Source organism: Aptenodytes forsteri, unplaced genomic scaffold (genome assembly GCF_000699145.1).
Source record: "Aptenodytes forsteri isolate BGI_AS27 unplaced genomic scaffold, ASM69914v1 Scaffold208, whole genome shotgun sequence".
Taxonomy (NCBI): Eukaryota; Metazoa; Chordata; class Aves; order Sphenisciformes; family Spheniscidae; genus Aptenodytes; species Aptenodytes forsteri.
Genome location: NW_008794963.1, coordinates 4,063,095 through 4,077,796, shown reverse-complemented (window position 1 = coordinate 4,077,796; position 14,702 = coordinate 4,063,095). Strand labels below are relative to the sequence as shown.

Genomic DNA, 14,702 nt, shown 5'->3' with positions numbered 1-14,702 from the left:
CCACGAAGCCAAAGAACCATTTAAAAACCTTCATGAGATTGCAGATATTGCCATGCTTTATTTTTCATTTCTATGGACTTTTAGAAGACATTTGTTGCCCTTCTTTAAAGGCTTGCTATCTGTGCCATTCAACTGAATATTTTGTGCTGAAGAGTTGGGTTCAGGAAATCGAAATAGCCCTACTGGATTGGATAGAAAAACTCAAACTATTCCATTTTAAAGTAGAAGATGGAAAATTGGGACAAGATAATAGCCAAAAAAACTACAGGCAAAAGTCATGAAGAGTTCCCCAAATCATAGGGAATTATTTAAATATGTTGGAAGAAAGCCTGGAAAATATTGATAGGTCTGCTGGACTTGAAGGGAGAGGAAGAAGAAATAACCAAGCAAAAGAATGCCACTGCAGATAAACAAAGAGGTTTGTTTGCATACAACTCCATCAAGTCATTTGTTGAGTTGCTTCCAGATTTCTTTGGATAGTACAAGTGATGACTTATGAGAGGGCATGAAACTTTCAGAAACAAACAAACAAACAAACCCCAAACCCTGGATAAATTGGTAAATGAACTGGCAGTAGGACAGCATGCTGAGGTGATATTTCTGTGAAGATTGGTGGTAATAAATATTTTATTACTCATCTGAAAAAAGGGTTTGATAATGAACAGACATATGCAGATGACACGATCCTTTTATATGAGTTAGCAGGGGGAACTTGCTCTTTGTCTTGCTAATTGGATAACAGCCAGTATAATAAATTCTGCCTTTTAAATATACCAGTGCAGATTTGTCTCAGGATATGGTAGAACTTTAAAGTTATGATATGTGATGGGATGTAAAAACCAGTTGTATAAGTGAGCTTGTCTAAAACCAGTAAAAAACCCCCAAACTGAATGAACATGTGGCCTTAGAATGTTGACTTCTTCAAGCTGTTGTCACACAATAAATTATCTGTAATATTCTTTTGAAATTTAAAGCAATTTTTTTAAAGGAAGTATCATAGAATATCTCAAGTTGGAAGGCACCCATAAGGATCATCGAGTCCAACTCCCACCTTTAGTAGAAAGAGTAAGTTCAGAGGTGAATCTTGAGGCACAGTTCTGTTGCATGACGGTGCTAACAAGGCAAGGGTTGATTCTTTTCAGTAGATTTACAGTTGCACTTACTATTGCAAAATGTTTGAGATTGGTATCTTTACGTTCTTGACCGATTGTAATGCTGTCAAAATGTTACGAACTTACTAGCAATAATAAATATACAGGTCAATATAAATGGCTTATCTTTCAGTAAGCCATCTGTTCTGTTAATCATGTGATTATTCTTTCCATTATGTATCTTTTCTCTGTGTTTATTACTTTATTACTTTAGATCTTAAGTGCATCATACTTTGCTTTGAACAGCAAAGGTCATCATTCCAGAGGGAAGCTTATGACAGTGAATGGCTGGTAAACCACTGGTAGCAGTTGTGTGGGGTGTTTTTTTTTCTGTTCTAGTGTTTTATTTTATTTTTTTAAATGTTCCTAGTGTTAATATGTGAGGTGTCTGTAATTTTATCCTAAAATAATTCGAATGTCATTTTTACTGTATGTAGTACTGTGTACATGATTTAATCAGTGGTCACGACTAAAGAACTATTGAGGTGAGCACAATAGAATTGCATGTGAAGTGCCACATATATTTCCCTTCATTAGGATTAAAAATTCTGTATCAGTTACTGTTTGTCCAGAAGTTCTCTGGACTAAATCTCTACTTATCGCTTCCTGCATTTAGGCCTGTGTTGATAATTCTAGCTGTGCTTTGCTGGGAGCTTGTGAGGCAGGTGGGTGTAACAGCATGGCATTCTTGTTCTGTTACTCAGTTAGATGAACAGTCATTGCTAACTCTCAGTGAAGAAAGTCCTTTTTTTGGTTGAACAGTGACAGGAATCTTGAAATTTTTGCTTAATGTTGGAAATGTAATTTTATTGCTAGGAGTAGGTGTTTTTTAATATTTGGTACTATCAGTTTTTCAAATTTTGTGAAAAGGGAAAATTGTTTCCTTTCTGTTTTGATGATCTAGCTTTCAGAATAATGTAATTGCTGGGGTTGGTTGGTTTGTTTGTTTTTTCAGATGGCATTTCCAAACATTTTTCTTTTGATAATTCATTATTAAAGATGACTGAAAAATAAGTAACTTTAATGAACCTTTTTCTTCCCCCTAAATTGGTAACAGCTTCTTCAATATTTTAGCTTAAACAAAAGATGTGTTTTAGCTAAGATAAGGGAGAAGCAGTTTTCCCTTGGGTGGCTAGATCAGTCTGGAGTATTTATTCACTGAATATATCTTCAGTAAATGCTTTTTATGACACACAGTTTCAAAAAAGTGTTAGTGGTACATAAAGAGAATTAAACTTATTTGACAACTTTTGCATTTCTCTAGTCTTTAATTCAGGGTAAACTGTTCAGCTTTTCCTGTGCAAAATTGAAATGAATGCTCTGTTTTAGTGTGTTTCTTCAAGCCACTTCTCTGTTAGAAGTATGTGAGGTATGAGACAGGCAGTGAAAATGAAGAAAATAGCACTGCATGGGCCATTGGATGCACAGTTTTTGTTTGAGTGGTTCCTTCTTGATCTCTGTAGTTCATGTTGCTCTTGTCACTGAGATTAGTAAAGAGTGGCACTTACCCCCCCCAAAAAAAAGAAAGATACAATTGGATGAGTGAGAATTGGTGTGGTGACTGAGGAGCCACTTTTTTCTTTCTGAAAAGAAAGAGTAAAAATTTGTATTGGCTGCTTCAACAGAAGTAATATTTCACACAGAAAGGTAATTACGCTTTTCAAACATTTTGAATTGCGCATTCAGATTCCAGTTAGGGGTTTTATCAAACTTGGGGGATATTGAGAATCTCCTTGGATCAGGTATCTGATAGATGTCTGATTGGAACCAGACCTGTTTGTAATTCTGCACAAAAAATGTGAGCACACTAGATCTTCATGAACTACAGTGTTTGCAGATGGGAGGAGGAAGCTGGTGATTTTTAGGGTGCTTCTAACAAATTTATTATCTACACTGAAGCAGATCATAACTGACTTCCTTGTCTTTAAACACAAGGCGTTGTTCAGTAACGGTGTTTTTCACTGTTACAAAGTTTTGCAAAAAACTTAGTTGTAACAATATTGTAGTTCTGAATTTAAAAGAAAAAAAAAGGCTCAACAAAGCAAAACCAATGTAGAACCTGATAGTATCTCACCCTTCTTGTCCATGCTGGTGTTTCATTTCTAGACAGCTATTGAACTGTAATTGAGTAATTAGTGGTGTTTCAATAGCCTTTTTGAAGGCTTTTCAAGAAGGGAGGGAAGTTCTATGACATCTATCACAAAGAAGAGAAAATGTGTCTTTCAGCTCATTCTTTGTTTCTAAAGCTAATAACTATTGAATACTGTAACATTTTAACCCCCCCAGCCTTAAATAGGATTTCATACTCTGAAATATGTTACTGAGTTTAAACGTATTTTGGAGTTTGTTTTCTGCAGTAGATTGATAAACTAGGTAGTATAATTGTGGTGCCAAAAACTATGGAGTCACAAACTGCCTGTGAATGTCTTGTATCCTTACCTTCTTTCTAAAAAAGTTTCTCTCTGTAGATTCTAGCAATGGAGCTTCACAGCATGAAAATTATAAAATCGCCACGATATAAAAATCTTTGCTGTCTCCTTCATGATACTGGGCAAATAATAACAGTAGAAGTTACTCTTTTGATTTCCTGCTATTTATTACAAGTCATTTATTTAAACTAAGCAGTAGAGATAAGTTATTCAACAAGCTAAAAACCGAAAGACAAAATTATCTCTACCAAATTACCGTTGATCATTTAATGTGTTCGTGGGCTGTGTGAAATACAGATGTATTACCCTGACTGTCAGAAAGAATAAGCTGCAAGGATTTTCTGATTAGGAAATTCCAAATGCAGTATATGAGGGTCTTATTTTTCTTTTGGCGTTTCCTAATTCATCTGATTACATTTTCACGCCAATAAAACTGTCCATAAAAGAACCTTCATGAAGAAAATGTTTTCAGCCTGGACTTCATTTAAAATGCTAGGCCCTTTAAGAATAACGAAAAGAAAATCATGTGCTGACTTGTGCCGTTCTGCTCTCACTTAAGACCTGGTCCTCAGTCCAGTATTCAGTTTAACCATAACTGCTGGTTATCGGGCAGGTAAGTGCTTCCAGGCAATGGTTATGGTAGAAACTGTGTTAGATTGTCTAGTGCTCAATTCAGAAGTGGCCACTGAAAGCTGCCCTGGATCATGTATCTTCCCCCCCCTCATCCTTTGTCATGTATATACTGTAATTTGCCTTGGATTCTGGTTTCACTGCAGGGTGTAGGACTTGCCTCAGAGCAACGTATGAAAGATGACTCAAAGTAGAGAGTTGGGCTCAAGGTTCAGAGGTGGAAGGGCCAGTTCAGGACAAATCTGGAATGGGCTCTCTGTTACAGACAGGTGAAGACAAACACTGATTAAGCTGCCATGGTCCCTCAGGCCTGAGTTCTGATGTCTCCCAGCTTAGGGAATTTAAAAAAAAAAAAAAAAAAAAAAAAAAAAAAGATTGAAAGGTTAAAACTGAAGACTAAGTCATATGATCTAACACCATGGCTGTATATTTGATGTGTTACTTGAGTAAGACTTGCCAGTCTGTCTCAGATATGTAGGGAAACGTGGAAGGTGATGTTGAAGGTGGGAGAGAAGAATTAGCCCCAGCTCTTTTGTAGTATGTCAGAGCCTGCCCCATCTGTTGAACAATTTCCTCCTAACGTTTCCTGCAGTTGTTACTGCCAGTTCAGCCCATGTAATTGGGTGGATGGTAGCTTACATTCAGTGCTAGCTGCTGCTGTTGTTTTGGTTTGTTTTTTCTTTTAAGCAACAATTGCTTAACGCTGGCTGTATGAGCATTGCCATCAGCCCTACTGAGGGAGCTGAACTAGAATCATAGAATCATAGAATCATTGAGGTTGGAAAAGACCTCTAAGATCATCGAGTCCAACCATCAACCCAACACCACCATGCCCACTAAACCATGTCCCTAAGCGCCTCATCTACACGTCTTTTAAATACCTCCAGGGATGGGGACTCCACCACTTCCCTGGGCAGCCTGTTCCAATGTTTCACCACTCTTTCAGTAAAGAAATTTTTCCTTACATCCAATCTAAACCTCCCCTGGCGCAACTTGAGGCCATTTCCTCTCGTCCTATCGCTTGTTACTTGGGAGAAGAGACCAACACCCACCTCGCTACAACCTCCTTTCAGGGAGTTGTAGAGAGCGATGAGGTCTCCCCTCAGCCTCCTTTTCTCCAGGCTAAACAGTCCCAGTTCCCTCAGCCGCTCCTCATAAGACTTGTTCTCCAGACCCCTCACCAGCCTCGTTGCCCTTCTCTGGACACGCTCCAGCACCTCGACGTCCTTCTTGTAGTGAGGGGCCCAAAACTGAACACAGTATTCGAGGTGCGGCCTCACCAGTGCCGAGTACAGGGGCACAATCACTTCCCTACTCCTGCTGGCCACACTAATATCAATAGCTGTGGGAAACTTTTAGAGAAAATTGTAAGTGGAGTGGAAGCAACAAATTACTACAGGTAATAGTTTGGGAGAACACAGAGAGTGGAGAAATACAGGGTAAGATGAAAGAAGCATGAAAAAAACAAGTCTCAGGTTTCCTGCTTCCCTCAGCACCCATGGAACAGAGTGACTGAAACAGCCTAGTTTTGTTTTAAAATAGGACAGAGTTCTTCTAGGATAGAAAAGATGTATTTGACAAGAAATGGAAGCAAAAATGAGGAATAAGTTCCTGTCAGATAAGTGTTTTGTTTTTATTCCTGGAGATTTGGGACTAGCTTTATAATTCTCCAGTGATTGCTTTGCAAGCTTCTTGGAAGGAAAGAGAAGTAGTTGGAAGCTAAATCATAGAGTGTTTTGAAAGAGAGGGAGCTTAACTTTTATGCAGAGAAATATTCAAGCCAAAATGAGGAAGTAGAGGAGGAAGATGGAATTGAAAACCAGCATTTCAGGCTAGTTAACGAAAGGGAGTGCTGAGAGCTGGGGAGGAGATGTACATGCTAGCAAGTGCATGGCATAATTAACAAGTTGGACTAAACATTTGGAATAAATAGTTTCTATATGTTTTCTTGTATTAAAAAAACACATCTAAACTTTTTTTTCAGCTAACACAGGTCATGTCACATACCGAGATTTAAAAAAGCCTACAGTTTAAGCATTAAATAAATGTGCATGTTTCTGAAGTAGGTATTTTCAACAGACATACAAAGCATAAATGTGGATTTAGGACCTGAACTCTAGCTCTTGAATATTTCCTTTTGTGACTTTTATAACCTGCCATAAAAGAATGATTCATGAATTCCCTCTTTCTTCTCATTGTCCTTTGTGAATTATAAAGAAGTCACTTCTTTGCTGTGGTTCTTAATTGCTGTGTAGTTGATGAAAATAATTGGCAAAGGCAAATATTTTTCCCAGAACATTGGAGCTGAGTAGGACTCTGAAACTAAGCTTTGCTTACCTGCTGAGAGACAGGTCAATGTTTATTATCAAACAGGAGGTATACATTTTGACACCACATAAACAGAAGTTACTAGTCTTCTGTTACAGCTGTGTGCTTTAACAGCTAGCTCTGCAGTAGCGATTGAAGAGTAGCTAAAGATAAGACTAAAAGTCATCCGTTCAAAGTTCAGAAGAGATCATTACCTTTAAGGACAGAAACAGCGAATTTGTTAGCCACTGCTTTATACCAGAAGCACTTCACTTGTACTGACAATTAATCTTGTATCGCAAGTGAAGTAGGTAAGGCCAATTACAAGGTAATAGAGTGCCATGTTTCCTATCTGAGTTCATACACTCGTTTGGCACGGCTGCCCACTGAAAATGTAAAGCTATTGCAGCATACATCTTTATTAAACAAAATGCCCAGGTCTCTTCCTGTAATTCTTGTATTAGGCAGATAATGCAATGAGTTTTGTAAACGTTTTAAGTATTTGAATTAAAGCAAACTATTCAGTACTGAAATGATTTTTCATTAAAATTATAGTAAGTTTTTGCATCATTATGCATGGGTTCTGCTTTTCTTCAGCGTATGAGAAGAATTTTAGAATGAGGGTTTGAACAAGTTAACCCAACTTTCAAGGCCAGTCAGACATCATAAGAAAAGTTATGGATAAAATCTCAGGAAGCTTCCTCTCCCTTCTCCCCATGTTTCAAGCATAGCCTGAAGCTTCTGGTGCCTGTACTATGTTAACGGTGTGCATAATCTATCATTTCAATTTTTTTCCCCTTTTCTGAGTACATAATTCTGCCTATGCTTGTAGAAAAACAAATGTAGAACTCTTACTCCCTTTCACTTTGGAAAATGTAGTTAAATTGAACCTGGTTTTAGAAGAAAATAGTATCTTATTTCTGTCAATAGTCCTAGCTCTGAATAGTGTGTTGCTATCACGTGTAAATCTTAAGCTATGATACTGAATGCATTTGAGATATTACATACAGAAGTTCAAAATTTCCAATTATTTTATGCTAGTCTCTCAGAATTGTACTGCTTTTTTTTCACCTACAAGTGTAAATCTATAATTAGAGGAGAACCTGGAAAAAATCATAAAGAAAATGGCACAATATATATAATCTTAAGTAGGACAAACATTTGTTTATATAGCATGAATCTTTTTTCCTAGTTGAAAAATCTGTCTGCATATGTTTCTCGACAGTGTGAAATTTCTGTTACATAGGTAAAATGCTGCCTTTTCAAATTCAAGTAAATTCTCACTGCTAGTTGGCAAGTTACTTGATTATTTTATTTTTGTCATCTTTTAGTGTTGTCTTAGGTCTTTTCGCATATGTTTCTGAATCGCATTAGGAAAAGCAAGTTTTAAAACCACATCTGAAGAATTATGAATGCAAAAGGAAACGGTAGTCCTACCAAATTTCGTCAGCAATTCTTCTGTAAAACTAAATGTAGTTAAGAGAGGAGAAGGTGAACTTGGCTTTTCACAGCAACTTTATATGTCTGTTTAAACAAGCAGTGCTTGTTTTGACACTTAAACAAGTGTCATTTCTGCCACTAAGAATTCCTGAAAAAACAAAATCATCTCTTGAGATTGATAAACAGCAATAGATAAAATAATGAGTGATGTGCTTAACGGGGTACAGTTTAAATAGAGAAAATCTAATGGGAAGTAGCTACATAAGTAGCAGATGGATTTGCTTCCTGAATCTCAATCTCAGTGGAAATCCTAACTTAAACTTTGTCTTTCAGATTCTCAGCCTGATAAGAAAGGTGGATAAAGCAATTCATTTACTTGGCTTCAGTGCTGTGCTGATGTGTTTTGTTTAAACTTGCTATTGTTGTTTGATTTTTATCTAGGCTATTTTTATGATTCCTACAAATCCCCCTCCAACCTTCCGGAAGCCAGAGCTCTGGTCTGATGAATTCACAGATTTTGTGAAGAAATGCTTAGTGAAAAATCCTGAACAAAGAGCTACAGCAACACAGCTGCTACAGGTCAGTATTTAAGTTACTGAGGAAATACATGTTTTATGGCTTTTTTCCTCTAGTCTCAAACAAGAACTGTTGTGAACATTTCTCAGGGCAAATCTCATTTTAACTATTATCATGCCTTATTTCTTTTCCATTTTGTGGTCTTTTCTCTGTCAGCTCCTGTATCTCTACCCCCACTTTATTTCTCCTTTGCTGCTTCTAAAAATTAATTGTTCTTTATATAGTTTAGGGCTGGTTCTTGCTGTTAAAATAGGATCTTTGCTTCGTGGTTAGAGGCCCTCAATAGATCTCAGGATTTAGGCAAGTGTTAAGTAAAGGAATTGAGCCCAGGTTACCCTTCAGTGTGGACCACCCACGGAGTATATTCAATCTTTCCTTCTGGTCATGTCAAATTAAGCAGACACATTGCTCTGTGTCTTAGAAGGGTCTGATGCAGATGGACAGTGTAATGAGTTTGTTCTTGGGCTGAGTTATACCAAGTGGGCACTTCTAAATTTGAGCCACAGTTGGTGGTGTGGACCTATGGAGCCAGGGCAGGGTGTGCCAGGCTTTCGCCTGCTCGCTGGCCTGAGCTTCTAGTAGCTGCAGAAATTTAACAGTTGCATCTTTTTGGTACTGAGAGAGATATAAAGCAGAGAAATTTCAAAGAACTACAAAAATCAAACAGGAGGGACTGATCTATCAAGAAAGATTTAGTCTTTGTGAAATGGACATAATTTTACAGGGGCCACACATTTTAATGTGTGTGGGAGAAAGAAAACGCAAAGAAAGTTTTCTCTTTTGGCCCAGTATTTGTGTTTTCCACTGCCTTCAGGGCTGTCATGATAAGCCTACAAGTAACTAATGAAAAACAAAAAACAAAGGTAGTGAAAGTCGGGGTGGGGGGGGGACGATTTCTAGAAAAATTATAATAGGTTCCATGATGATTGAAATGGAATCTAAAATTCCCTGTAAATAAGCTTGTTTTGATAATGGGACAGAAGTGAAAAATTTTGCTAGGTCCTTTGCTCCTTTTACTTTCCTGATTCCTAATTCATTAAACTTTTGGATAATTTAGTGTTCTTCTATGCTTTTCACTGCTATTGGTAAATGCTATTCTTAATTTTCTTTGTTCATCAGTCTACATAAGAATCTGATCTGAAATTTCATCTGTAAGACACTCATGCTAGATTTATTCTGTCTCTAGCTAGCAATACCCTCTTTTAAAATTTAAATTCCAGTGAACTCCACTACAAGGAGAACATAAAAATTTTGCAAAGTAGTTTCCAGTAATAAATCATCAAATTCATAAGTCATGTTATGACTATTTTATTTTCCACACTGTGAGAACACCAAAATGTAGACTGCAAGGAGAGTAAAAATTGAAAGTTTTAGATTTTTGTGTGATGTATGAATCAGTACTTGAGACCTTAAAGATTTGAAGTTCGTATGGTTAGCTGAATACCGGCAGCTGGGTAGAAGAGACTTGCATTGATGTGTGCAAGTAAGGGGCGGGGAGCTTCAGTGTTCCTCCTTCCATGTGCTTACTGGCCAGAAAACCAAATACTGGGTCCAGCACAAGTACGTGTTGCCTTTTCCGGCAGCTGGAATTTGGAGCATGTGTGATGGAGCTGGAGGTGCTATGGGTGTGTGTGAGTGGGAATGAAAGTACTGCTTGTGGGGAAAGATCATGGAGGAAAAAGGAGAGTAATTGAATTAATACATCAAGGGAGAAGATAGATAATAGGTGTAGGACACTGGGCTTCATCAAGTCTGTTCTTCGTGGAGCAATTTTTTAATATTTAATAATACATTTCTGAGGTGCTTAGAATTACATTTTGCCTAAATTGTATTTGCATATAATGATGCAAAAATCAGAATTTTTCTAACAGGTGTTTACTAGACAGCAAAATGAAGGTAAAAAGGTGTCGTGCACATGTTGTCTTAAAGGAAGAAGTGATGTTTTAAATGGCCTTGAGTTAAAAATTAATCTTCTTGCTAAAAGTAACGTATTTTTTTTGCTTGTTCCACATTTCACCATCATAGGTCAAGAAATGTTTTATGACATATAAAGTACAGGTTTGTTGAAGTAGGCAGCCATAGTTGCTCTGCTTACAGCCACTAATTTATGCTGTCAGTTTGTTAAGATTAATTAAATGCTGTAACTGAATATCTGAAAAAGTTTGTTTTTCTATGTCAGACAATCACCACTATTTATTTACTGCTTACTGCATGCTTCCTTTGGACAATTATATCCTTAACTGTAAAACAGTTGTTATGATTACATTTCCCAAGGCTTGCTGTTATTAAACTAGTTAAAGTAAAATCTTAGTTATGAAGCAGCTAAAAGTTATTGTATGTTGTTAGTGTAGATTTTAATTATTGTGTAATGTAAAATACTATTTATCACTGAAATCTGTGGTATTGAATAATACTTGTAATTACATCTGAAGCATAACTATTGTAATGATGTTATATAATTGAATGATTTTTTTTTTTTTTCCTAGCATACATTTATTAAGAATGCCAAGCCAGTTTCAATTTTAAGGGACCTGATCACTGAAGCTATGGAGATAAAGGCAAAGCGACATGAGGAACAGCAGAGAGAACTAGAAGAGGAGGAAGAAAATTCGGTGTGTACCTCTTTTTTTTTCCTATAACTGTCTGTACTTTATAGATGAGTTGCTGGTTCTCCCCTACTTCCTGTGCTTGTGTTCAAATACTTTTCTTTAACAAGTTTCTACCTGGTTTTTAGCCTATGAGGGCTGAGAATTATTTATGAGTAATGCTGCTGTGAGTAATGCTGTATGAGCCAGCTTTCAGCACTATTCCATGAGATGTCCTAGTAAAAAGTTTTTCTAGGTGGTGGGGGAAAAAAAAACACGTCAACTTCAGCTGTTCAGACTAACATAAAAACAACAACAAAAAACCCCCAAACAAAAACTGTTAAGATTCCACTTTCATGTATGGGCTTCTAGACAAGTGGTTTAATTTTCAGTTCAGGGCACTTAGCTTTTTTTTTTTTTTTTTTTTTTTTTTTAGTCTAATACACAGAATAGTTAGTTATGAAGCACAGTAAGTAGTGATTACAATATGGTTTGAATCAAGTTGCGCCTATAAAGTGAAAATGATGACAGTGTTTCATTCTTCAGATGACGTTGTCAGCATATGTTTAAGGAGAGAAGCAGGTCGTGTGATAAATAGGTTGCATTTAGAATTGTTTGGCAATGTTAGGAATAAGTCAGTGTTCCTGGCATTATTACTCTCCCTACGTAATTTATTTTAGGGCAGTATTGTGCAATACAGCAGTATGTGCTCAAAGAAGTGTATTGCCACACATACAATGAGAGCCAAGGTCATTCAGGAATAACACACAGAGAAGATGGAGACTGGAATGTTAGTAGAAATCTTACAGCCTTGAGCAAACAGAGAAGAGCAGTGCAGTAATGCAGTCTGCCCTATCCCAAATTGTAGAATCCTTGTTACGTGTTACAGAGTGTTAGGTGATGATCTATATATACGAATACTTTTCAAGCAGATTCTGTGGAGTGTTTTGTATCCCAACAGACAGTATGGTCTTTTGTTTGCAGGATATTTTTCTGTCCTAAGAGTATTGGTAGCTTGTGTTTATAAAGATGGTTTACTATGGATTGTATTTGCTTAGTGAGTAATAAAACAGGCAAGGAAGGTTGGGATTTTTTTTTTTTTTTTTTTACATTAGGAAATGTTGCCTATGTGGCAGTGTGTGACTTGACATGCAGAGTTGATGTTTTTGACTTGATGTATTGCATAGTTGATCTCTGAAGAGACTGATTTATTACTGACATAAAAACCTAATGTCTTTACTAGCATGCTTTCCTCCCTACTACTGCCTTCTGAACTGTAGACCTCAAACACCTGGGTGTTGTTGATGTCTTTTGCATTAACCCAAAATTAGGTATGACATCTAATTACTTAGTCTGAGGTTCAGATGGGGAATCAGATTGCCAGGCAGGGACAAAACACTCCATGCCATCTCAGTATGTGGTGTACACCTTCCCTCTCTCACTACTGGGTGGAAGCGTACAACACAAGTTTGGTCCACCTCGACTGAAGAAGTATTTAGCAACTCCTCATGCTTCTTGCATGGGTACAAAAGTCAGAATGTAACACTGCACTTTTTTTCTCTCCCAAATAACAGGAATCTGTTATTTGTGTTACCATTGCAGTAGATGGGAATTTTGCCGTGTACTTATGTGGTGCAGTCAGGGAACAGGTTATGAGTTAAAAAGACAGTGAGACTCTGCTTGTCACTAAGTGTAAAAGATAGGTGCCTCAAATCTGAAAATAACAGAAGTATCTTTGGTTAGCAGGGCTGAGAGAGCAGAATCACAGGATGGTTGAGGTTGGAAGGGACCCCTGGAGGTCATCTGGTCCAACCACTCTTACTCAAGCAGGGCCACCTAGAGACGGTTGCTCAGGACCATGTCCACATGGCTTTTGAATGTCTCCAAGGAGGGAAACTCCACAACCTCCCTGGGCAGCTTGTGCCAATGCTTGATCCCCCTCACGTAAAAAAAGGTGTTTCCTGATGTTCAGAGGGAACTTCCTGTGTTTCAGTATGTGCTCCTTGCCTCTGGTCCTGTCACTGGGCACCACTGAAAAGAGCCTGGCTCCATCCTCTCTGCACCTTCCCTTCAGATATTTGTACACATTGATGAGGTCCCCCTTGAGCTTTCTCTTTTTCAGGCTGAACAGTCCCAGCTCTCTCAGCCTCTCCTCATAGGAGAGATGCTCCAGTCCCTTAATCATCTTTATGGCCCTTCGTTGGACTCTCTCTGGTATGCCCATGTCTCCCTTGTACTGGGGAGCCCAGAATTGGACCCAGCACTCCAGGTGTGGCCTCACCAGTGCTGAGCAGAAGGGAAGGATCACCTCCCTGCACCTGCTGGCAACACTTTGTCTAATGCAGCCCAGGATACCATTAGCCACCTTTGCTACAAGGTTGTATTACTCTTAAAAATAAGTGCAGTTGTAGTCTATGGAAATGCTAAGCCTGTCATTTTTTACTTATACTAACAGAATTTTAGGGGCTGTAATCATATACCAGTGCATGAGCATCAACAAACCCAGAACCAGAAGTCAGCCTCTGCTTGAAAGAAATTGCTCTTAAATATAAGGCAGAAGGTCAGTGTGGATAACAGAGGGGCACAGGCAGAGGAGATAAAAGATTAGTCAGCATGGGAAGCTCTGGCATTAGCATACATTGCTAAATTTTTTTTTTCAGGATCATGATGTAGAGGAGTTTTAAAGGACAATAATGATAGTCTTCCGGAGGGCTAGAGGCAGCCCTGCCAGTAGCTGGGTTGCTAAGGAAAGAATAAAGGGGTTTGAAAACTTAACAGGTGAGTACTGGAAGAGGCCAATTTGAGGTGAAGCTGACTTCTCAGTACAGAATGAAATGATGGATAGAAAGGGGGCTTGTGAATGAGACTAGTCAGCTCAGAAAAGAAAGGTAATAGAAAAATGAAAAGTAGAGTATGACTTCAGCATAATGAGAGACAGAAGGGGAGAAGTTGGAAAATGAACCTTTGTGGCTCTATTACCTAGAGTGGAGGGATCACTAGATGAGACTTTAAGATGACAAATAGGCAAGAAGGTTGAGAGAGTCTGGGTGAAAACTTTAGCAATATGGACATTTTGAAAAGGAGGGTATGTTTGTTAGGGCAAGCCCTTTGTACTGCTGTACTTGTAAAAGACTTCAGAATTATTTTTAAAAAATAATAAAATACATTGAACATGCACATTATGCTGTATAGTATCCTTTGAGTTAATTATTTGAGTTCTTTTAGAAATAGTTTTATCATCCTATGTCTTGTACTCCTTTTTAGTTTTCTATGGTGATGCTGACTTACAGGCTATAGTTGATTCACTAAAATTAATAGATAATTCCAAATGATGTTTGCAGGAGATGTTAAGAGAGGTGGATCCTGGATATTGAGTGCATAATATATTGCATTTGGACATAATTACATAAGGCCTTGCATTTGCATTTTTGAGCTAAGTAGTTTGCTTCCTCAGAAAGATAAGCTATCTGCCTCTATGGGTCTATTTTAATGCAAAGTAAACTTTGTGAAGGATGGACTTAAAGTGACATTGAAGGTAGGCTGAATACAAAGCACAAGAGAGATTAATGCAAACTATCCCTTAA

General features: G+C 37.7%; 1 protein-coding gene across 1 annotated transcript in view; it reads left to right on the top strand.

Moving 5' to 3' along the window:
* STK3 (serine/threonine kinase 3) overlaps positions 1-14,702 on the top strand; it is a 149,616-nt gene that overhangs the window by 63,083 nt on the left and 71,831 nt on the right. The window contains exons 7-8 of the mRNA XM_009275516.1: positions 8,399-8,536; positions 11,020-11,145. Coding sequence (XP_009273791.1) covers positions 8,399-8,536; positions 11,020-11,145 — 264 coding nt within the window. The remainder of the gene's footprint in view (positions 1-8,398; positions 8,537-11,019; positions 11,146-14,702) is intronic.